The 26810-nt window shown below is 35.5% G+C and overlaps 1 protein-coding gene across 1 annotated transcript in view; it reads left to right on the forward strand.

The window, feature by feature from the left end:
* mmd (disintegrin and metalloproteinase domain-containing protein mind-meld) overlaps window positions 1–26810 on the forward strand; it is a 389133-nt gene that overhangs the window by 33831 nt on the left and 328492 nt on the right. Inside the window, exon 2 of the mRNA XM_074175455.1 lies at window positions 15621–15790. Within this exon, the coding sequence (XP_074031556.1) occupies window positions 15621–15790 (170 nt within the window). The remainder of the gene's footprint in view (window positions 1–15620; window positions 15791–26810) is intronic.

Here is a 26810-nt window from a genome sequence, read left to right on the forward strand (position 1 = left end):
CTTTCTATCTTCACTAACTTATACCTTCCACTCAACTTCCGTTCGCCTCGTCCGATCACACTTTTCGTAACGCTCTCGTCACGCATTCACCAGTTTACTCCCCAAGTCAAGCGCGCGTAAGGAAGTTTTACTTCAATTTTATTTGTGATTTTTAAGTTTGAAGTAAGCTAATTATCTCGCAGTGAAAGCTGCAGTGGAAGACAGAGCACGAATCTGGTCGGCGATCGATGTCGAAGCTTAGCTTGGCAACTGACCGCGTTGGGTAGCCTCGTTAATGTTTGAAATTCAAGAATGAGTTCTCTGTGTTTTCGTAAGGAAAGATTTAATTGCTCTTACCGCCATCAAACTCAGAATTCACCAAAATTTCAATCGTGAACCCGTAATTCGATAAGATTTCGAGTTTTAAGTCGAAAGAAATTCAACCAAACTTCCGATATTGAAGTTGGAATTCATCAAAATTTTCCATCTGTAATTTTGTCTTCAATCACGACTCTTGAACCGAATCTGAAGACGAAATTTCAACAAATTTTTACTCCAAATTGGGAATGTAGTGAATTAAGAAAATTCTTGACTGTACACGCTTTTGTATTTATCAAATGAAAACACGAAATTTCTTGATATTGAATTTCTTACTTTTTAGTGGTGTTTTTGAAATTCTGATCCAACCGGAAATTGTAACTCATTTATTTTGCTGTGTAAAACATTGTGTAGAGGAGCAAAGGGAAGCACAGCAAAATTGTTAATGGAATTTATATTCATTATAGTAAATTTTGATTAGGAACTTGTTTTGATTAAACCTTGTTCAGTTCAGTATCAAATATCGACATTCATAATCAACTACATTTGTGCATTTTTTCAAAACGGGAGATTTTACAAAGAAAGTAATTTGATCTCATTGTCCCATACGTCGGGAAATGAGAGCCCATTCAATGCTTATGTGTGAATTTTATTGTAATGTAAGTGGAATGATAAAATTTTCAAATGAAACGAAATGAATAAACATAAAATTATCACAAAAACACAAATATAAGAAGCTGGATCATCGCTGCCAGAACATTCTTAATGGACCAGTGTCCAAAACTTCTGCATCGGTACCGTATCTCTCCACTTTTGCCTATATCTAGACAAATTGCATAAAGGGTTTCCTTATCTGAATCATCGCTAATCGAATTTTCATTCAGTTCTTTGAAAGATAATTTTTCATCGTTACTTTTGAATACATTCATCATTGCTCATGTAACTCTTTGATTTTTGGTTGTAGTCGGTTTTCGTTCAACTACATCGTCAATGGTGAATTTTTCTTTGGTACATTTTCCTTTGATACATTTTTCATTGTCATTATTTTCTTCATTACAGTTTCCTTCATTTTTCTCAATAACTCTTATCTCACTACTTTTCAATACGTTTTATCTTTTTTTCTTCAAATAGCTTTTATTGGCTTGAATAGAACTGGCCCATACTTGATATAAATCCGAATTAAAAAACTAATTAGTACAGTTTATTGTATGTATAGTAAAAATCATACAATAAACTGTTTCATTTATTATATTGGTTTTATTGACTTGCTTATTAAGATCTCAGAGTGCTGCTTGTTTTTCAGTAGCTTCTTTTTATCAGAGATGTCAAGTTGTGGCATTGGGTTGATAAAATGGACACAATAGAAGCGAATTCAGCTACTGTTTCAATTTTATCGATATTGGTCGCCGGCTACCAGTTAATGAGGACAAAGTTGTGGTAGATCTGATAGTAGCTGACATGCGAATGGCACCCTGATTTTTTGCTACATTTAATCTATATGGAATCAAAATAGTAGTTTTTTCTTGAATGCCTGGTTAAATTTGTGTGATAGTTGAAAAAATAAATTTGTGCTAGGGTTAACATCAACTACCTGCTGTGCTCGATAACTACCTGCTATGGTATGTGATCTGATGTAGATGGAATCGCAATAGGGTTAACGTTAACTGGTTGAGTGGCAGGCTGCTGCTGTGTTCCATGGAATTTGGAGTAAGTAGTAGCATCAATATACACAGTGGCAATGGAATAATTTTCGCAAAAAACTGGAAATATAGGAACAAACCTGAGTGAAATATCAAAACACGAGGAAGTAGTAAAATGGATAAATGACATTCCAGATGGGTTAGGTCAAACAGACACTCTTATTGTTTCGGAAACTGATAACTCCTATAATAACAAAGATATACAATTACTCTATGAAACTATCACTAATGTTTTAAGAAACGTTACTCAAGCTACTCCATGTATAAGTAATCCAGTTGAAACAGATAAGTTCCAGAAGAGACAGTTGATGGAAAAGAACTTTCTATATTTTGACGGAAATCCCCAGGAATGGCCGCTATTTCATAAGCAACTTACTAATTTACAGCGACATCTCAAAGGTGAAGCAAAGTCCTTGGTTGCTGGAATGTTACTGACTGCTGATAATGTAGACTTAGTAATCCATACTCTACAAAGAAGATTTGGCAGACCAGAATTTATTATTGAAACCATCATCACGAAAATAAAAGGTATGCCTTCCATCAGAGATAACAATTTGGAAAAGGTAATACTATTCTCAGCAGAAGTACATAACATGGTATCTATTATTAAAACCCTAGAATCCATGGGACATTTGCAGAATCCTCAATTAATCAAAGAACTACTCACGAAACTTCCTGAATTACTGAAATTGAGTTGGGGAGAAATTGTTTCGTCTAAAAGGGGTGATGTGACTCTGGAAGATTCCTTTTCATGGTTGGAAACTATTTCTAATGCAGCTTGTTATATTAGTTCACCTTGCAAATACTCCAAATTTGAACAGAAGTCATACGAAGGTAGAAAACATGAAAGACTTCTCAGTACTTCCGAAATAAAAGAGAAGAAATGCAACTACTGTGACAAAAAATGTCATGATAACTTTTGTCCACAGATGCAAGCTGTGGAAAGTTGTAACTGACAAAAAGTTATGTTTTTCTTGTCTAGGAAGTAAACACCAAAAGTTTAAGTGCAGATATAGAAAAGTGTGTGGCAAAAATTACTGTAAACTATATCATCATCAGTTGCTACATAAAGACCTACCTTCTAGAAATCCATGGAAATCCATGGAAAATAATTCTGAAATAGTTTGTGCAATGAAGAATATATCAAACACCAAAATTTCATTGAGGACAATTCCAGTCAAATTATATGGACCGAATGGACATTTGTCAATTTTGGCATTATGTGATGAAGCATCCACGGTAACGCTGTTAGACCAGGAGATAGCTGATAAATTAGAACTTTCTGGTGTATCAGAATCACTTTGCCTTCAATGGGCAAATGACAATCATTCGATACAGCAAAATTCAATGAGACTGAACTTGGAAATATCAAAAACTGATGATGAAGATAAAAAATTCACTTTGAAAGGAGTTCGAACTATTAGAAATCTGTCACTTCCAGAACAAGAAATCAGAATGACTGATTGGAGAAAATATTCTCATTTGAAGGATATCCCAATTCAAGATATTCAACGGGAAAAACCTGTCATCCTGATTGGACAGGACAATATACATTTGATATTACCCAGACAAATACGTTGTGGATCAGATAATTCACCTGTAGCTACCAAGTGTAAATTAGGTTGGTCACTACACGGTCCAAGTCCCATCAATGTTGAAAAAATCTTCAAAGCCCATACACTGCATGTTTGTGAGAAAACAGAAGCTTTTGACGACATTGAAGAACTCATAAAAGAAAATTTTGCAACAGAGTCTTTCGGAGTATAAGTAACACCAGACAAGATGAACAAGGATAATGAGAGGGCAATGACTATAATGGAAACTACCATTTGTTATACAAGAGAAAGATATGAGATAGGTTTGTTGTGGAAAAATGATCATGACATCCTACCAGAAAGCAAATATATGGCCCTACAACGACTGAAATGTATGGAAAAGAAATGCAGTCTTGACAAAAACTTCGCCGAAGCCTACTGCCAGAAAATCAATAGTTACATAGAAAAGGGATATGTTAGAAAGCTGAAACAGACAATCCACGTCTTTGGTACTTACCACACTTTGCTGTGAATAATCCGAATAAGCCCAATAAAATACGCCTAGTATTCGATGCAACCACCACGTCAAGAGGAGTAAGCTTGAATAGTGAACTGTTACCTGGACCAGATCTATTGAAATCGCTGGTTACTATTTTATGGAAATTTCGCCAACGACGATTTGGATTTTGTGGTGACGTCAGAGAAATGTTTCATCAGATTCAAATTCGTGATCAAGATCTAAAGTCCCAGAGATTCCTATGGCGAAACTTAGAAAGTGAGAAAGATTCAGATGAATATGAAATGACGGTGATGACGTTTGGTGCAACTTGCTCTCCCGTATGTGCCCAGTTTGTGAAGAACTTTAATGCTGAAAAATTTTGTTCTGATCCCGAAATTCGGAACGCAATTATCAACAAATTTTACGTAGACGATCACTTGGATTCCAAGGATACGGAACAGGAAGCACTTCATACTATCTCAGAAGTATGCACGGTACAGAAGAAAGTAGGCTTCGAAATAGTTAATTGGATGACAAACTCTCAGATTATACGAGAATGACTTAAATCTGAAGCTGTATTGGCCTATTCAAGGATCATTGGTGAAACTTCATTCCATCGTGTTTTGGGACTTTGGTGGAATACCGTTGATGACTATTTTTCTTTCAAATTGGATATCAGACATATTCATGATGGAAAAACTACCAAAAGAAATGTTCTCAAATGCATTATGTCCGTGTTCGATCCACTTGGCTCAACATCACCACTTACTATACGAGGTAAAATATTGATGCAGAAGATGTGGCGTTCTAGAATCTCCTGGGATAATTTTTTATCGAAAGAATTGATCAAGCCTTGGCAAAGATGGTTGAAAGATCTGAGGAAAGTAGCGGACTACAAAATACCAAGATGTTACAGTTTTCTGATCCCCGGAGCAGATAGAATTGAACTCCACACCTTTTGTGATAGCAGCGAGAAAGCATTTGCCACAGTATGTTATCTTCGAGTATTGAAAGAGGACAAAATAGAGACTTCCATAATTGCTGCGAAAACGAGAGTTGCACCTCTAAAGCAGCTTTCAATTCCGAAGTTAGAATTGCAAGCCGCAGTTATGGGAAGTAGACTGGCGGAGACAATTAAATTAGAACTGGAAATAACCATCAATAGAATGTATTTTTGGACAGACTCTGAATGTGTTCTGGGATGGATAAGAGCAGATGGAAGATCTTTCAAACAATTTGTCGCTCTTCGCATAGGTGAAATTCAGGAGAGAAGCAGAATTGAAGATTGGCGATGGGTACCCAGCCGACAAAATATAGCAGATTATGCTACCAGATCATCCAAAGAAACAATTATATGTGATGATTGGTTATATGGTCCCACATTTTTTAAACAACCTGAAGTTTTTTGGCCCGCTGAAAATTCAAAAATTACAAAAGATGAAAATCTCATGAAAGAGATGAAATCTGTAAATAGATGCTTAGTCATACAAACGTACGAAAATATTCTTCCAGACATAAATAGATTTTCGAAATGGCTCAGATTCATTCGAGCAACAGCTTGGTGTTTGAGATTCATTAATAACTTGAAGAAAACTGGAATATCAGAAGTACTAACAACTAACGAATTGGAAGAAGCAGAGAAAATTTGCGCAAAGAATTCCCAAAGAGTTTGTTTTCCCAGAGATATTCAAAACTTGGAATTGGGAAAACCCATCGATAAACAAAGTAATTTGGTTGGCCTCTCTCCTACTATGAAAGATGGTTTTTTAGTTCTTGGTGGAAGGGCTAATTTGGGAACTTGTATGCAAGAATCCACGAGGCATCCAGTGATCTTGAGTCCAAAACATCGGTACACTAGCCTGCTGATTCAACATTTTCATGAAAAGTTCAATCACACTGGAATGGAAACCGTACTGAATGAACTCCGGCAGAAATTTTGGATTATTAACGGAAGATCCGCATCGATTTTTGGGAGATGTCTCAAATGTAAAATAAATAAAAGTAAACCACAACCGCCATTAATGGGTCAACTTCCTGAAGTAAGACTGACGAGAGGGTTCAGACCATTTGAAAATGTTGGCATGGATTATTTTGGTCCCTTCTCCATCAAAATTGGTAGAAGACGGGAGAAACGCTGGGGCATGATATTCACCTGCCTAGCAGTGGGGGCAATTCATCTTGAAGTAGCACATACATTGAATAGTGATTCCACCATAATGTCTGTAATCAGAATGTCGGCAAGAAGAGGATGTCCTCGAACAATCTATTGCAACAATGGAACTAATTTGAAAGGCGCATCCAGAGAAATAAAAGAAGCCATGCAAAACATTGACATGCCTTCAATAAAAAATTCAATGTCTTCGAAAGGCATCGACTTCAAATTCCTACCACCGGCTTCCCCACACATGGCAGGAGGTTAATTGGAACTGTGAAAACAGTTATAGGAAAGATTCTTCATGGTCAATCACAGAGAGAGGAAACATTACAAACACTTTTTTCGGAAGCGGAGTCCATAGTAAATTGTAGGCCGCTGACTAAAGTTTCCTGCGATCCGTCAGATTTAGAAGCTCTTACTCCCATGCACTTTTTGTTGGGATATTCTAACACCACGCACGAGCCTACATTACTTCCAATAAACCCTGATGCTAATGGATTGAGGCGCGAATGTAAAAAATCTCGAATGTTGGTCAACACATTTTGGGACAGATGGGTAAAAGAATATCTTCCACGTTTGACGAAAAGGAGTAAGTGGCCCAACGACAGCAAACCCATTGCAGAGGGTGATATAGTAGTTGTGGTCGACGACCAAGCTCCACGATATAAATGGAAATTAGGAAAAGTTATAGGTGTGCATCCAGGTACAGATGGACGAGTTAGGGTGGTAGACGTCAAGACAGCGTATTCAGAATTTCGACGGCCAGTAACTAATATCTGCAAATTGGAACTAGAAGACTGAGTTGATTCTTCTAGCGGGGGGAGAAATGTTGATTATTTGATTAGTTTTGAGTTATTTATTTATTTTCTTGATCTTATTACCGTTGAATTATTGTTGTTATGGTATTATTGAAAAAAAAGAGTTTTAAGAAAATTTGACATTGTCAATAAAATAATTGTCCTGACGTAAATTGGATAATTTTTTGGCACGAAAGTTTGATACGAAATAACAACATATTTATTTTTTGTAAACCATATAATAACAATGTTTTTTTCGAAACAGTTCAATAATTTCGTTTTGAGTCATCTGTCTGGTCATTCTAGAGTACCATTCGTCCATATTAACCCTTTGGAGTTGAAAGTTTTTTTCACAAATATCATCAAACAACTATGCACAGAAGAAAATGCTACTATTCGTTTGGATCACCAAACGCCATCTGTATACTAGGTACCGTTGAAGCTACGGTGTTGTATTTGTGAAAATTGCTCAGTTATTATCATGATCAGATACAAAGAAATAAAAAACTATTTGCAGTAGGGCAGTGCTGAGAAACGTTTGGGTTTTGTGACTTAGTACAGATAGTACAAATTCATGGTTCCACGAAAATTGTGAGGGTCTGGAAATTATAATACCAAAACGATACATTTGTTGTTTTCCTTTTAGATAACTCCTCAGGTCCTTATCGTTTTTATAAAGTTCATGAAAAAAAGCCTGATTTCATTTTGATTATAATTCTGTCATGGAAGAATGATTTTATAATTCTTTGAGAAATATGTGTTCCTAATTTCTTTATATTAAAAATATGAATCCAGAGAGATGAAAAATTATTCATTTCGGGCATAATATATTTTGATATTTCCATGAAGCACATTTAAATTTGATTTTCTTTTTTCAATAGAAAATTCGTGACACATAATTCCATTTATTTTTTTTCAATCTAAACAAATATTCAGCTTTCAAGTTAACTGAGCATTATATGCCTACTGTGCCTTAGTAAAAGATGCTTTCATTAAATTTAAGTATAATATACTGTATTTCACCAAAGACATATTTTTGCTTACGTGCTGTTCTGTTCATTCTATTCATTATCATACAACTTGATTGTCAACAGAAGAATGCCGACGCTCTGAAACCATTGTACCTCAAATATATTATCGAAATCATCATTAACTCGTAAACATTCATTTTCTGGAATGCGAATTGGATTATTGTGTACTTCACATCTTCATCGACTTCAGGAAATAAATGATTTAGATTCCAGTCAATCGGACTAATGGCTTGTGAAAAAACAAATCACGCTTTAATTACCGAATGGATAATTTTGCCAGATCTCAGTTCATTTTGTTAACAGACAGAGACAGAAACAATTAACTTCGTTGTACTGTTGGCCTACCAAAAGGGTCTTGTGTTACATTTGTTATTCAGTGTCATTTCTTAGTTTTTTTATTTCATTGAATTGAGTGATGAAATCATGACGATTATTTCCTTGTGGAGAGTCTGTTCTATCGTTTGTTCGATGTATTTCTAATGAGTGAATTATTACTCGACTTATATTTCTCGATTCTCTGACAAAAACCCTCCTCTCGCACATCAAAATAATGAACACACTTCCTGATGTATGTTTCACCAACTGAGTTGGCGTAATTAGAAAATGAAAAAAGGAAACTAATTGATAGAGTCCAACATAGCTGATTCCAACAGATTCCAACATAGCTGATTCCAACAGATGTCATCAAATTTTTTTGTCAATTTTTCCTTAATATAAAAGAAATTGTTTATGGAACATGACCTTTTTCGGCGTTCTTAAGTCACTCTTTGCTACGAGTATTTCCCAACTTTCGAAAGCATCTTGTGCCGTGTCCCGCAGTCTCAGTGATTACAAGAAATATTTCCTTCGTGCCATTCATGAATTCATATAAATGACCCGCATGCTCAAAATGGTTTTCAACAGCCTGTTTAGATTATTTCGTGAAATGAAAATCAGATGCTCATTATCGAACATTTTGGGGTGCTTAAATTAGTTGAAAACCAACTGCTCCAATAAAAATTATTATTTTTGGGGAACTGACTTAACCTCAAATCGCCTAACCTAACTTAGCCACAAATCACTCATTTTTCATTCTTCGAATTTCTTCTAGAATTTTCTAGAAGAGATGACGTTCTGGAAGATTGTGATTAGAAGCGGGGTGGAAGATTGCAGAATATTTTGGATACCTCACTGAACTATGAAAGTGAGTAATGTTGGAACACGAATAAATATGAGTGGTAAATCGAAACAATTTTTCACTTGTGAAGTGGTATGGAATTTAATTGTAAATTTTCATGTATACCATTTTACTTATCCACAAATTTACTGGAGAAACGTAATAATGTTATCTACGTGATCGATTGAATTCGAAAAAGATGAAAATCACAACACAGTAGTCCGAAAATGATTTCACGATACAGCGACTCATGTAATAATGAACTACTAAGCTATAGGAATAAATATTTTTTGGAAAACCATCGAAATCATTTCAATGAAAACGTTATGCATCACTGTTTTTTGCCATTTCTGTGACTTTTCCAATCCCCCTTCATAATCACCAAATTAAACAAATTTAAATCAACAGAAATTCTACTATTTTAAATATTGAAGGACAAAAGTTACTGTCTAATATAAACCAATGAGCCGAATCAGTCAGTTAATTTTTGCCTACAAATTGAATGATCGTTGAAAAAATGAAATTTGTAAGTACCGTTGCTTTACTTCCTTTCAGATAGACAAAATTTAGGAAGGATTCCCTTCTGTTCTCAAAACCTAGAAACTCATTGGTGGAAAAATAAAAAAAACTGAAATGTCCATTTTTTCAAGAGCATTATACAAGCACTACAGGAAAATCCTTAAGGCGCTCTCAGAGTGATGCCTGTGCGAAAGTAGTGATTCGGATTGGATTTGAATCGCTGGAAATTAAATCCATTTGAAAAAACGTTCTCAGGAAGTTTATTCCACACAAACGCAGTTCTCCAGTTGAAAGAGTTCTTAAACAGTGAAGTTTGAGGTGTACTGAGTTGAACCTCCAAACGATGAGCAGCCACAGTCCGTCGCGTATTTCTGATATATACTGCTCTTGGCGGAATCAAGGTTACATGTGATGTTCGCGTCTCCAATTAGGCGAATGGCTCTTTTCTGGGTGGATTCCAGCAACTTCAGGGTATGTTTATGGGCATAGCTCCATACATGAGAACAGTACTCCAAAGAAAATCTGATTTGAGCCTAATAAAGCATCAAAATTTTCTAAGGTGTGTACAGTTTTCTGGTTCGGAACAGTGTTCCAAGCTTTTGAGAAGCAATTCCAGCGACATGATTATGCCAAGACATATTGGGGTCCATTTTGACCCCCAACAAACTTATCGAAGCAGAAAGTGGAATTGTCTCTCCTGACAGTATTACATTCGGTTCGGAGACATTTATCTTCTTGGAGAAAACGGATAACTGGATTTTTGTGGTATTGAATTGAACCTGGTTACTTTTACCGCAATTCGAAATCACTTCTATACAATATATATGCACAATATATACAATATATATGCACAATATATGCAACCTCCTGTTGCTGGTGAAGATGTGCCTCCGTAGCCGATGTACTGAAATCCAAATGAAATGACGAGACAAGTGTGCTGTCCTCAGCAAAGCAATATATTGGATCCTTGTTTTTTTCCAATAAGTTGTTCATATATAATAAAAAGAGGGTTGGGTACAATATGGATCCCTAGGGAACACCAGAATTGATAGTGGAAGTATTCGAGATATATCCATCGACGGCCACTTTCAGGGAACGTTCTCTCAGGAAGCTGAAGAGCCATTCACAGAAATGATCCGAGAAGCCAGTTTGGTCAGCAAACCCTCATGCCACAAACGGTCAAAAACCAAATGCCATTTTCGGTCTATTTTTCATGTCCGTGCCAATTTCTACTCCAGATAAAAAATTATAGTCAAGAGTAAAAATGTCACACACTTCCTCCAATCTGTTGAAAATCATCATTTGCTTGTTACATAAAAACTCAACATAACATTACTTCTGGATATTCTGATATCAAAGGTTTTGTCAAATAATATTCAACAGTATTCTCCTTCTTGAAAAGCTCAAAACTAACTGGCTCTTTCCAATAGGTACTTGATACTCGTTAAAAGTAACTTGGAATTCTTGTGATTTCCGTCACTCCATGATATTTTTCCAATTTATCCGATTCTGAATCGTTATAATATTCACAAGAGTATCTGATACAGAAAACTCTGAAAAAAATCGAGGTTTTTTCCACTCCACTGAAAACTAACGAGTCTACCTTAACGAATACTTGAACTGACTTTCTGGACCCAATAAATGCACGAATTCCCTCGCTCCAACGAGTGCTAAAATGCAGATTTCCTCCTGAAAATATGGCATCGTATTTCATGGCAAACTGGATAATGATCTTTGGACCGAGATTTGGGCTATTCGGAACGCATATCCGAAGTTTCACTGCGCAATCACCGATTTTTTATTTTGTCTGCAGGGGTGACCGTAACCGGCCAGGTGTACCAAATTCTGATAACGATTTGGATTGAGTGCACAGGTCGCCATAAACCTACATCATTTCCAATTTATGTATCTAGTGAGATAGAAATTTCTATTTTTGTTTATAACCGTATTTCAATTCCATGTGAATATGCGGAGAAGGAAATAATGTTTTTAAATAGAGTCATGTGAATACGAGAAACGTATCTGGTAAACTGAACTACTGTGATGATTGTCCCAGGAATGACACAGTGTCGGGATTTTCCGAAATGAAATTTCCTCGTTCCGAAACCAATTGTTGATTCACAAACACATGGACTAAACTCCTATCATTATACTTACGAAAGAAATCAAGTTCCACTCAATCATTCGACAGATTTTGTTCTATCTAATAGAGACTCAGGCTGTGAAAACCTATATTCTTAAGTACGAGTACCTACTATTTGCCTTTATTAACTCAGTGCCAGCGAGTATGGTACAACAGAATATCATTATATAAACAAATATAAAAATAAGAAAGGAAATTGTTTGATATGAACGTTATATTTATCGTTACCTTAAAGGCCCATATCCATATGAGTCAATGTCTCGTAACGTAACACCGAAAATGTTCAGCTCGTTGCAAGATGATACGGTTCGCTCCGGAAGCATTTCCATTTTCAGTCATGCCGAATAATGTGTAACGCAACCAGAACAGGTTACAAAAAAACGCCACAAGCAACAGGAGAAAATACGTTATACTCATATACCGATCTCAACTTGTCGCCTTAGGTCGAGAGAAAGGAAGGCTTATAGCGCCGAGTCCAATGGAGCTTCCAGACAAAAAGCAGGAGCCGCCACGTCTCGGAAGACGAGTGCTCTCACGTCTCCTGCACCTAGAGCCGGGGAGCCAAGTCCCCTCACCAAAATGTAAAACGATGACTGGGGGTTTCCACAAGAGAAGTGAAAACGGCTCTCCCACTCTTCCCTAGTTGACGTTTAACATTAGTTATCATGGCAGATTATAATGTGGAGCAGACGACGACGAAAATAACTGAAATACGTTTTCTCATTCCGACATTCAGACAGAATGGAAACGGCTTTCACGGCTGGAGGCTGGAGTTAAATAAACAAAATCCAGACTGGTATATCGTGGTCGAATGAAACCTGAAATACCACAGGTATATGCGTAACTATAGTTTTTTGGAGCGGTAGCCATGTCGTTTCGTTTTCATTACTTTGTGGATGGATGCACAAATTGATTACGCATGTTTAATCTTCCGTTGCCCCAAATGTATCTGAAGGTATACCAACTCTTCAGTTTGCGATCCTCGAAGTATTTATATGCAGGTAGTTCAAAGCAAGTCAATGATTTCAAATAGACTTCTCCAGATTCTCCAAATTCACTAAATCTTGTAGTTTCTTTATGAATTCTCCAATGTTTTGTTTTGAATTTTCAGGCGGATAATTTTTTTTCAATAACAGTTTCTTTATTAGGTTATTTGACTTTTGTTCCAACAAATTGCTTGTGTTGTTCTTCTACACATAAAATTATTAGTTCCTTGAAGCCAATGTTAGTTGTAAAAATAGTGATTGAAAGTGAAAACATTTCATTCGGGCAGGACGGATTCGAATTTTCAACTTCAAATTAAAAACCTTAAAAAATCAAATATTTGAAACTTTAACTAAAATATTTGACTCAACAGTAACTCACCCAAAAGTTATGAATAATCTGTTACTTAATGATGATCAGTAACACTATGCTTGTTGAAAATTATAGAATATTTACAATAAATTTTATTGAAGATGCGTTTCGCTACGGTAGCTTCATCAGTTGGACTGATGATAAAACTACTGAAATTTATTTTAAAAAAATTATTTTCGAAAATAATACTCAATAATACTGAAAATAATACTCAATTATTATGAAAGCTTGAGGTTCCGTGAAGTTTCGAAATTTATGTAAAAACCATTTAAAGTTTCATATTCTCGATAGAAAAAAACAACCTCTCAACCTTTCATCATTTTTTAGCGTGCGGATTATTTTACTCGTAGGATAAAACTTGACAAAAAATGGAAAAAATTTAAATAGAATCAAACATTTAAGATTTCATAGATAGACAGTTACAAAAATCGATTTACATTTATTGGGTGATTATTTTTGAAAATCTCCTGATATGAGGAATCTACTTTCACTTTGTGACGTTATAGTTTAACCACACTGTATACAAAAGAATCTATTACCAAAAAATACTACTGACGTTTCTTCAAATAACAGAATTCTTTTTAAACATATATCAAAACTATAAACATTGGCGTTAGCTACAGTATCGATTGGTAAACAATTTATTAGGCAAATTTTTTGCTCTTTCAGGATCTCTTTTCAAATCTTGCACATCTATAATAGTTCTCGAGATATCGAGATATTTGCAGAAAAGAAAAACTCTTTCCGATATTTGTGAGTGCAACTCAAATCATGATTTACACTATGTAAAATTATGAATCCAATTACTTTTTTCGTAAATTTTTATGACAGTGAACCAAAATTATGTGAAATGGTACTTGTGAACCTGACTACTGAAGATAGTCCCAGGAGTACCCGACCAAACAAAGGAAACACAAAAAAATTGAAAAAAGTATCTATTTTTCAACATAATCTCCTTGCAGCTCTATACACTCTACCCAGCGACGTTCAATAAGTTCGCTACCGTTTTTATAATAAGAAATGTGTTGCTCCTCAAACTAGCCATCAATGGCCGACATCACTTCTTCATCGTTGGAAAATCTTTGACCCCTGAGCCATTTCTTTAGGTTTGGTTACAGAAAATGATCCGATGGGGAAAAATATGACGAATAAGGTGCAAAAGATAGCAATTCAAACTTTCATTCATTAGGTCATTGCAATAATGGATTTGTGAGCTGGTGCATTGTCTTGATGAAACAACACTTCTTAGCCAACTGCGGTTGTTTTTGCTTGATTTCTTCACTCAATCGTTTCAGTAAGTTAACATAGTATTCGCCGTTGATAATTTTTTAATATAGTCAAATATTCCACTTGCATCCCAAAAAACCGATGTTATGAACTTGCCTGCAGATGTAACGGTCTTCGCCTTTTTTGGAGCCGGTTATCTCGTTTGAGTCCACTGTTTTGATTATTCTTTCGTCTCGGGTGTGAAGTGATGGACCTGTTTCATCCATGGTTACGAAAGGGCGCAAGAATTATGCTTTGTTGCTGTGAAACTTCGCTAATCGCTCAATTTGAAATTTTTGACGACACTGTTACTGCTCGACTGTGAGCAGACGCGGCATACATTTCGCACAGAGGTTTCTCATGTCGGAATTTTCAGATAATATTCGATGTACCGCACCTTTTAAAATGTCCACTGAATCTGCTAACTCGAGCAATATCAGCCGATGATCTCTGAGTATCGCTTTGTAGATTTTCTTCGCCGTTTCTGGAGTTGTCACCTCATCTGGTCGACCACTGCTACATTCGTCTTGACAGCTCGTACGGCCTCATTTAAATTCTGCTACCCAATATTTCACTGTTGTAAACAAAGGATCAGACTCACCCAGAGTGAAATCCAGTTCAACTTTCATATTGGTTGGGCTGAGGCCTTTCGAATTGAAGTATTGTACCATATGAAGATGGCCATTTTCACAAATTCACCAAAAACGTTCGCTATTGATGGCTACCAAACAGATACTGAACAACACGGCATCTTCAAACTTGAAACATATGCTTTATAGATCGTGTACTTTCTAATATACAGTGATATTTTTCAAACAACTACCGCCATCTCTGGATCAGGCCGGGTACTTCTATTACCAACCAGGTAGTGAATGTAAACACGGTACTCAATTACCAATTGAGGTGAATCAGCAGAAAAAGTTTGTCATTTTTTTCAATTTCGACTTTGTTAGGCTCAAAAACAAAATTTTTCACAAATTATTCGCGAAAAATAATGTCAGAATCATTATACTTCACCACGAACATCGAAACTTCCACATAAATGCATTTCTGTTAAAAAATCTAGAAATAATTCACAATCGACTCTGATTAGAACTTGAATAAAATCATATAATTCTGAATAGAAATGATTAGAAATAATTCATCAACTTGAGTTTGGTTTGCAGGAGAGGTGGAAAGGTTACTACGAGAGTACACCCAAAACCAGGAAATGGTACGAAATATTGGTTCCCATTACTACCAGATCATATATCCAGTTCAACTACGACAGCATAAGAAAATGGGCATTTCGACAAGGGAGATAGGGTCTTCTAAGGTACGCAATGCCCGGAGTACGGTATGTCACAGCACTTTATCATCTCATTATCTCACTACAGCATGAAAATATAGTCAAGCGTAACTTGCAAAACAAGCACTTTTCTCAATCTCCAGAAATGCAATACTCTTCTAGACGCGCGTTTCACCAACTAAGTTGACGTCTTCAGGAAAGGAAGATGCAGTTTTTCTGAAGACGCCAACTGGGTTGTTAGAAGAGTTCCGATATGCATTTCTGGTGATTGGAAAAGAGTTCGTTTTGGATTTATTTTCCGTCAGATGTTCCACCTTCGCCTTTTATTTCAACGTATAATGTCACAATAATATTCCACCATTTCACCTCATCATCTCTATCGATAAGTGATTGCACCTGCCTCTTTTCATGTGAAATAGTTTTAATACTTTTGAAGTTTATATCAGGTAAAAATATCTGATGAACTTCGAATAACCTATTTCTCCACCATGATAGCTCAATATACGTTTAGTATATAGTACAGAAGCAAAACTTCTCACAACTTTTGAAAGGGACATGATATCAAAGTTGAACAAAAATTTACGTAAAAAAGTATTTGATACGGAACAAACAAAACTGGCTCAGAGCAAGCTATCAACTGTTTCCTCAAATAGACCACTGCACAACAAAATCGAACTTTTTTTGTAGCATGTGATTTCTCACCCATTGTTTATTAATGTAGCCCCGCCTATTTTGAATCTACTCCCAGATTTTTTCTAGTAGCTTCAGTTAAGGAGATACAGGTACCCTCTAAAAATGTACTCTCTATTTGATTGTTGATTTCGCTATCCTCAACGTCGTAGTAGTTTCAATTTTTTTTTGCAATGGCTTCATCTAGAAGGACCTGTGTAAACAATCCAGAAAGATTTTGTAACATTTGTGGCACACTATACCAAATATAGTGTGTAAAACGTGTGTGAAGTCCTAACGATTATGGAAAAATAACAAGAGGGGTCCTTTGAACCCCACCAGTCCTATGATTAGGGGTGAACCATTAAACCACCTTGACGACTGTTATTTCTGCGTCGTAAACATAACATACTATGCCGTCAGTTACTAGACCTGTCCTGCGATCAACTGATACATTAGTACCCCAATCAAGTACATCACAGGTACGTCCGCATGAAATTGTTCAACGAATGGAGGAAGGTGACACAAGCGGCGAAGATAGTGATAGCGAATTTGAAGACGCCAAAAGACCAAGACCATTCAGATCCAAGAGGATTTGAATGATTTCATAAGAGATCTCAGATTGTCTAAAGCTTCTCGACTGAAACAAATAAATTTGGTCACCAAAGAAATGAATGTCTCATTTTACCGAATCCGGGAAAAGAAATTACTTCCTTTGTTTCCTAAGGGGGACGATTTTGGTTTGTGTAATAATATTCTAGGACTAGTGACTGGAATAAAATAAAAAAAAATACGAACCTGATGATTGGCGTTTGTTTATGGACTTGTCAAAACGCAGTCTTGAATGTGTACTTTTACATAATGACAATAAACTTGTCTCTTTGCATATTGCTCATTCAACCAAAGCTGAAGAAGAATATTCCATAATATATCTGGTTGTAGACAAAATTAAATACACATAACACAACTGGCTCATATGTGTGGACTAGAAGATGGTTAATTATCTTTTGGGCCAACAAAGCGGTTATACGAAATATCCGTGTTTCATTTGCTTGTAGGACAGCAGAGCTAAAACTGAGCATTGGACCAGAAAAGATTGGCCGCTTAGGCACGAATTGATACAAGGCATGCTTAATGTAATAAACCCTTCCCTATTGCCTCGGGAACGTATAATATCACCTCCTTTACACATCAAACTAGGATTGATGAAACAGTACGTACAGCCTATAAAAAAATGGGAAATATTTTCAGTATATATCCAGATCGTATCCAAAGTTGAGTGATGAGACGTTAAAAGCTGGAATTTCCGATGGACCATAAATTAAAAAATCAATAAACGATGTATATTTTACTGAAAGTATGACAACCGCTGAAAAAATTCCTGAAATGAGTTTGTTTGGCTCGTAAAAAAACTTTTTGGGAAATAAGAAGTCCGTCGACTTTCCTGACCACATCAAGCAGTTACTATTACACTGAGATTTAATGAGATGCATTGACTTTATAGCCACCTTGATCGGTGGCTTTAAAGTCAAAAACTCGGAGAATAAAGCGAGAAGCAGGGAGAACGCTTTCATTAGGATATTTGCACCATGGATAAGCGCTACCAGGGCTATTGGAATGGAAGTATGATGGCAGACTAATGTTAGATCATGCAGAATTCTACTAACACTCCAACTCATCCAAGAAAGTTCTAATTAGATAGTTGAATAAATTTTTATATGACGAAAAACCATGTTTATTTGATAAAAATAGGTCCTCTTCGTATCTCAAAAAGTAGAGCTGCTAGCAAAAATCTGAGTACAATCAGGGTAGAAAATTCAGCTAGATACATAAAAAACATTCCATTCAACAAAAATGCTGTTGTGTAGTGTTATCTATCCAACACAGGCCTATTAAGTTTTATATCATTTCATGAAAATAAAACTGACTATGAATATAAAAATTTCAACAATAAGTTGATTTCGAACTTACTCTAGTTCATCACAATGGATGATCAAAATGTTTACTATTTACTTCCGTATAAATTCATATTTGGATATTCATATGTTTTGCAAGCATCTCTTATCTCATTCATGAGGTTTTGAATAGACTGAAGTTAATTTCATTGGTTCGAACTTTCATTGTCTGATATGATATAATATAATTTGAAACCCCTGGAAGAACAAATGAAATTGTAATGTAAATTGAAATGAATAGCTGAAAATATTAATTTTATTAACCAAAAAAAAATCTTGAAATGAAATTACACTTTAATAAAAATCAAGCAAGAAATAGAAAATGGAACAACCAAAATGAAATAAAAATCAAAAAATTACCTTCAAACAAAAGACTGAGGTTATATAACTTATACTTCAGATTTCGTCACATCTTTTCATTCAAAAACAGAAAACTAATGGTGTATTATCAGGAGAACTAGAAGGTCATTCTAAGGGACCACGTTTGCATATCTACCGATTTGGACAATTTTCGACAAAATGATTAAGGCTTTTGCTGCCGAGGGTTTCAGTGTCCGAATTTTTTGGGTTCGAAGGCCGTGGTTTCGGGAATTTCTGGCTGACGTTTCGCTGTCGCAAGCGGCTAGCTTCTTCAGAGATTATACATTCGAAGGCCGAGTGCCGGTTATACATATGTATCTAGTTCCATTTAGAAGATGATAGTGATGGAGAAATTTTTGCATACGCATTATCATGCATTAAATCCACCCTCCGTATAAGTCTGTCTGCCTACCTAGCAACTTAGATTTGTTATCAGAATCAAGAGCTAGAGAACTAGGAAATTACTGCTCTTGTTCAGATAGTACACGGAAGACAAATGAGATCGTTCAGTTGACGTCCATTTCCTGTGTATACTCAGAGTCGTTTTTTCTTTCATTACTTTATGGTCCATATACGGCCCCAAGAAGGAAGGGGAAGAAACTCCGTTATGTCGAACAACAATTTTTGCTATGGGAGGCGCAGTATTTCGAATGTTTTGTTAGTGAGTGGTGTTGGCGCCTATAAAAAATGTGTCCATTGCCTGCACCAACACGGGCAATGGGCGCGACGTCTTCGATATAAGATGTGTGGTAGAGGTCGCTCCAAAGAGTCCTCGACGGTTACTCATCAAATGTTGAAAAGGGAACTTTCCTAACATGAGTTCTAGTGGTGCTTTGCATCATGGGTGCATTGCAGCTCCTTACTGGGGCACTAGACAGCTTGTGCTTTTCCGTGATTCTCGCCTTCCTCTGTATAGATCCAAGCGTTCAAGGTGTCGGGGCTTGCAGTCCATTCAGTGGGAACTAGTATCCGAGTCTAGCCATGGAGGGCACCAAGGCAGACGTTCGAGGTATCGGGCCCGGATGGAAGGGGCTACTAGTATCCGAGCTAAGGACCTCGACTTGTCACTTCTGGGACCATATTCCCACTTGATTTGGTAGGTTAGCGGGGGCAGGTGTGCATCGCAAGAACTCTCTGGCGAAATAAGAGCATAGTTAACTTGTATGAACGTTTGGTCGAACGCAACCGATGGTCCCGTCACTAGATTAGCCACACCTAGATCATGTAAGGAAGCAAGCAAGTTACGAACTCCGAGGTTTTTCAACATAATAAGTCCTGAATTTCAATACGTTGTATCTTATAGACCACTCTTTGGGTGTTCTTATATGAAAAATCGAAGGGCTGTAAAGGTATGTGAAATTGGCAATGTCTGTTGATCCCATAGATAACGTCTTCGTAAGGAAAGATATCTATGTTCATTCATAATAATACTACACAATCATCTGAAAAAATTCAAAAATATGATTTTTCAAGGCAAATTGAACATTAATTGATTCATTTCCTATGTGATAAAATTGACCAATCCTTGATAAAAACCATTATTCTATTCACACCTGTTCGTACTCGGCATGAATATGCCCGAAGAAACTATTGTATACTGGAATACATGTTGCGATTCTGTGAAATGTTCAATGAAAATCTCACAATGAAGTGTTAATCAATTCATATTTTGTGCTTTTTATAAGAAGTCATTCATGGTGGATAGTAGTGAAATCTTACATTACCCAAAACTAAAGCAATATTTCTCCAGTACCAACGAAGTTATTCTGTCCTATTTCTGTAATTAATAGATAACTTCGTGACAATTATTCATGAATTGTGAAGAAAAATAATCAACTCACTTCACCCCACTACCGTTTTGAATATTCTGTGAATTTCATCCTTGAAAATTCCTTAAAAACAGTTTTCAATTCATAATAATCTAATTACGATCTCAAAAGAACACATTTCTCCAAATTTTACATTCAGTTGAAAGAACTCCGTCTGATATTTAATCTTTTTGGTGGAAAAATTTAAACTTATTTCCATTTCAAGTCTTTCAGTAGAACATCAAAGACCGCTTGAACGAGAATGATCGATGGAAGTTGGTTGAGATATAAATTTTCTGCGAATTTATGAGCTGGAAATGTTTCCACACTCCGGTCCTTTGATGATGTAATAATGCAATGACTCTTCCGTGTAATTTATATGGTATGATCAGTGATTATATACACTATTTTTCACTAATGATAATTCGTTACTTATATGTCGTACCCGTCCATTTCATATTCAGAAATAAAACAAACAGCAAAGAAGCATAAGGAATCCCAATCATCAGTTTTGGTCAGGGTGGAACTTTTTCAACTTCTGCCGTATCAATCTTAGAAATGAAACAATCACTTTACCTAAGAAAAATACGTTACAGAGTGACCAGTAGAACTATCGATGCTAGAAATATTTCGGAATCACGAGATAATCGAAGATATTTTAGTTGCAACGAAGTGAGCATAACCATATAGAATGCCAAGTCTATCAGCAATATGAGGGTAGTTGAAGAAAAACAAGGATACGGGGAAATAAAGTTAAAAACAGCAAATCGGTTGTAGTTCGAAATGACAAAAAAGCATTGGGTGAAACAGCGACAGATCCTCTCGTGATAAGCAAAGCGAGTACTGAGATGCGACATTATTTATATGTAGGTTACTGAGGATAATTTCAATAATATCAATATTATTCACGTTGATGTATGAAACGAACTTATCTTATTCGGACTCGTATCTGTTTGTAGCTAAACCTACTACTGAGCCTAACGACCATAAACATTTTTTTTGTCGAAAAATTCACGGAAGATACTCGTTTTGAACACCAGTCCTATCTTCCTAAACTTGAACTATATGGTTCCTCGAAAGTCAATATGAAACAAGATAATTTGGCAAAGGCCTGGAAACGTGAAGTATTGATTTCTCGTTTTTTTATGGAAGAGAGAATAGCGTCACGGCTATCAATGAGCTTATCAATGAGAATTTTGGACTATTCAGCTTTATAGCTTCATTCATTTAAGATGAAGACACCCGTGTATTTTATTCATTTTTGAAGGCAGAGATTTGATTTTTGGTACAGGCGTAGACCTTCATGGGCCGCACTTTTCTTAACCCGAGTGACAGCCTCAAACCAGTCTACTGCGAAAAAAGCAAGTTTCCGATATTTTTCTTTGCGTTAGGGATACCATTATTTGACAAAGTTGCTTGGAAATCGATTTTGACCACGCATACCACCAAATTTCAACCCAAAATTCAAAATTGTTTTTTTTTGTAATTTTTGTATCCAAATCTGATTTTCAATTATTAATGGTTTCGAATACGAAGCTTCAGAAATGATAAAATTGCCAAAATTAATGAAATTAATGTTTTCATAATGAATATTGGGTATTCAACGAAAGTCATTTTTTGTGGAGTAACTTATCGGGGTAAACTAAAAAGTTTGCCCTTCTACACTTGTATAAAGTTCTTCATTATAATTTTTATATTTTTTCAGATTGTGGAAGGTAACAATTACCCAAAAAAAGGTCGATAAAAAACTGAATATTGGGTGTTTTTTCATTCCTATATTATAACCAATTTATTTTTTTTCGTAGCTCCTTATACAGGGTGTTAAATAGGGGCAAAGTTGCGCATTTGTCTGACTAATAATATGCCGTTGAGAAAGTTCTGAAATTCCAAGTATATCCGAAGATACCCGAAAAAAACAGAAATTTTGGAATATGGTTTTTATTTTTTCCGGCTTTATTTTTCGGAGGATTCACGTAGCCACTTTTTCCCTGCTACATAATGGTGTTTTCAGATTTGCTATTCGACGTTTTGTCTTCCGGCCACCATCATCAACTTTATTTATTCTCATGGGTGCTACATCGGATTCTTTCTGTTTTGAATAGAACCAGGTTTACTTTTTGATGATGTATCATAAGTTATCATTCTTTTTCGAAAAACTGGAGATATTGAAAAAAATTGATTCTTATCCTAATAGGATTTGACTTTGATGTTTCTAAATTTGACTTTCAATTTGTTACATCCAATGACATTTTGTTAATGTATAAGTCATTGGATTTTTGGCGAAAAATGGCTTTCACGAATGAAGAAAAAAAAATTATATAAATTTATTACATATACGATAAAAACATGTAAAAAATGTATTAAAACTTGTATCACGAAAGACGACAACCACATCAAACTATGTTCAAGTTATTGGACCAAAATCCCACCGAGTTTGGTTCGTTTGAAAAGCCTAGGAAAAAATACGGAGACAGAATCAACAATCAAAATTCGATAAATGAGGTGTGTATGAGGTAAATTAGACATTGTGTCCTTCTCAATGAAAGTAGAACTTTGAACAAATAACAATAATTAACTAAAATATGAAGACAAAAGTAAATCACAGCAAATGCTCAAAATGCTGGCCTTGTTCATGATAACACAACTGTGCCCTTCTTCGAATTTTATCCATTGCACGATTATTTTCCCCACTCCTCAATCTTTTGAACTCTCTAACAATGATGTGTCGAAGGTCCTCAATATTTTGATATTCCCTCTGATCATAAACTCTATTTTTCAGTGTACCTCATAAGAATGTATCCATAACACTTAAGTCTGAAGACCTTGCTGGCCGCTTCACCGGCCCATTATTCCTTATCCATTTATCACCAAACCTTTCAATCAGGTAATTAGATACTTGTCTAGTAGTGTGCGGTAGAGTACCATCATGTTGAAACCAGATGTTGTTTCAGTTAGCCAAAAGGAGATCATCCAAATAGACTTCGGAAATCGACATTAAAAGCTAGTGATACGTTTCTCCATTCAGAATTCACATGTTAATACTAAATCGCACTCAAGGTCGAATTTCTCGAAACTGCCTGGGGTTGTTTATGATCCAAATATGTTCGTTATTTCGGTTGAATATCCCACAATTCCTGAAAGTGCTTTTATCTGTCCAAATAACATTTTCCAGGAAAACAGAAAAATCAATTTTTATTATTAGCCAATAACAAAATTGTAATTGCCTTTCGGAATAACCTGGATGCAATTTGAGATGTCTCCAAGCACTTGTATGACAAATATTCATTTTGGAGGAAATTTGACGTGTAAATTTCCTGCGGTTCATGTTTATCTGCAAATTATTAATTTTTATTGAGAAGGACACAATGTCTAACTTACCTCATTATACCTCATTTATCAAATTTTCTTTAGTTTCCTGGTCCATTCTGTCTCCGTATTTTGTACTCGGCTTTTCAAATGAACCAAACTCGGTGAGATTTTGATCCAATAACTTGAACATAGTTTAATGTGGTTGTCGTCTTTTGGGATACAAGTTTGAATACATTTCCGATGTCCTAACACTGTTTCTATCGTATTTGTGATAAAGTTGTATCATATCTCTTTTTTTCTCCATTCGTGTTATCGTACAAAGACTTGTCCAATAAAAAAATGTCATTGAGTCTAACAAATCGAAAGTCAAATTTAGAAACATCAAAGTCAAAGCCTATTATGATGAGAAATATTTTTTTTCAATATCTCTCATTGTTTTTTTTTAAATGAATACTCATGATACATCATTGAAAAGGTAAAATCTGTTTCCATTCAAAACAGAAAGAATCCAATGTGGCGCCCATGAGAAAAAATTTAGTTGATGATGGTGACCGGAAGACGAAACGTTAGATAACAAATCTGACAACACCTAGGTAGCAGGAAAAAGTGGCAATGTGGAAGTGCAATTTATTTTCTAATCTTCCGGTAAATGAAGCCAGAAAAAAAATACTATTTTTCGAAATTTCTGTTGTTTCCGAATATCTCCGGATATACTCGGAATTTCAGAACTTTCTTAACGGCTTATTGTTAGTCAGGTAAATGCGCAACTCTGCCCCAATTGAACCATCATCGTATCTCTCATAGTTTCCGAGAATCCAATGGTGACGATCGAATTTGAAACACCCTGTATAGGATTAATTGAAAATCGGACTTGAATATGAAAATTACAGAAATTACGAATTTTGTGTTGGAAGTCGGTATGAAGGGTCAAAATTGATTTTCAAGATTTTTTTCGAATAACTTATTTCAGTAACATCAACGAGAAGAAAAATACAGGGCATTCGCAGGAACGCAGTAAACTGGGCTTAAAGCTGTCACTCGGGCTAAGTACTACCAGAGATCAAATATCTGCTTTAAAAAATGACTGAAATACAGGGGTGCTCTCATATAAAGTGTGTCACACTGTATATCTTTTTAAGGAGAAAACACGATCACTACAGGAAAATCCGTAATTCGCTCTAAGAGCGGTGCCTGACTTAAGTGAACAAATTTCAGATGTAGGTATATTTAACTCTTGTTTTTTCGATCATAACGGTCAATATTTGTACTTCAATCACAAATTGTATTAGGACAATGATAAAACATTTAGAGTTTGTGCTACTAAAACGGAGATGGATCCGTTCGAAAGATTGCTGCCTTAGACAAATTGGGACATATTTTATTCGAGAGATGTCAAAGTAAATAACTACTGTGACCTTGCTGTTGATATTCTTCAAACTTATATTAGAAAATATCCCCTAAAAATGAATCTTTCATTGAGAATCTCTTCGAAATGGAATGGTTCAATTGGGTATACTTCAAAATTCATGAGAAATAATTTTCGAGTCAACGAGAATCCCAGATGACTTTAGGGCCTATAAATACATGAAGAAAAAATGTAGCGTTGAATTATTGAGACAAAAGAAACATTGGAGTCGAAGTCGAAATATGTTTTATTGTCTGAAGATGCATATCTTATTGACAAAGCTTGGTAAAAATAAATAAAAAATAAAATTACTCGTATTAGCTGTCGCTACTTAGTCAGGTAAAACAATACACTTCAAAATAATATACATTGCTAGTGTATTAAATAAAATTTTCAAGTAGATACTGAACACGTGCATGAACAACAAAAAAGGAAAGAATAAAGATAACAAAACCACTTTACGAAAATACCCAATAAGAATGTATTTGCGAAATATTCGATATTGATTACTTAAATTGTATTGAGAGTCAGATATAAGTCGAATTGGAAATTATCTTGATACTCATAGTATTCTGAATAATTATAATAGGCTCTCTTACAAAAAAAGTCCTGTAATGGCATGCGCCTTTCAAATGGGATGGAAGGTGATTGAATATTTCCAACCCATTATAAATGGAAGAATCTCGAATAGGGGAATATTTTTGAATGGGCAAATCGAAGTTGCTTTTTTGGCGAGTGGCGTTTGCGTATCTCACAAGATATCAACCTCACCACGTAAGACCCAGGGGACAAATTTGATTTGAGACCTTTGATATGGTCTTCAAATTTCAAATCACTGTCAATAGTCTCAGAAATTCAGTTGAAGGTTTATTTCCACAAAGATATTATCAACTTGTAAATTGCTAATGGAACATTTGAAGCAAATTACGTTCGTTTTAGATATACTAAAACTAAGAAGATTTGCGTCACACAATTTTTTTATTTTGCTTATATTACAACTCATTATTGTTTCAAGTTCAGAGGGATTTCAATCATGCCACAAAATTGAAGTGTCGTCAGCGAATAATGTGAACCCAATATACAGAAGGCATAATAGTGGACGAAGGACTGAGCCTTGAGGAACTCCACAATTTAGTTTTCCTTTCTCATATTAACTGGTCGTTTTGAAAATTTTACTACGCTCAAATGAATAGAATTTGAACCAATTGAGACTTCCACCTCTTATTCCATATTATTGTAATTTCTGAAGCAGTGTACAATGACTAACACAGTTGAACGCCTGAGATACGTCACATAACACAGCAGCTGCAGTCTTTCCATCATTTAATTTGGTATATAGACTGTACAGTCATGAAAAAATGGCATCATGTGTGTTTTTTCTATTTTGGAATCCAAACCGAAATATCTGGTTTCTCTCGAAAATCTGCTAGACTTGAGACTAGTTTTTCCATAATTTTTGTAGGTGGTGGTATTTGGTAGGTAGGTCGGAAGTTAAAAATGATACCAATATCTCCATCATTATGGAGAGGGATTATAATAGAGGTTTTGAGAAAATTTGGAAA

Source organism: Leptinotarsa decemlineata, unplaced genomic scaffold (genome assembly GCF_025532065.1).
Source record: "Leptinotarsa decemlineata unplaced genomic scaffold, Ldec_3_MD MMD2_tig00001019_RagTag_RagTag, whole genome shotgun sequence".
In the NCBI taxonomy this organism is placed as follows: domain Eukaryota; kingdom Metazoa; phylum Arthropoda; class Insecta; order Coleoptera; family Chrysomelidae; genus Leptinotarsa; species Leptinotarsa decemlineata.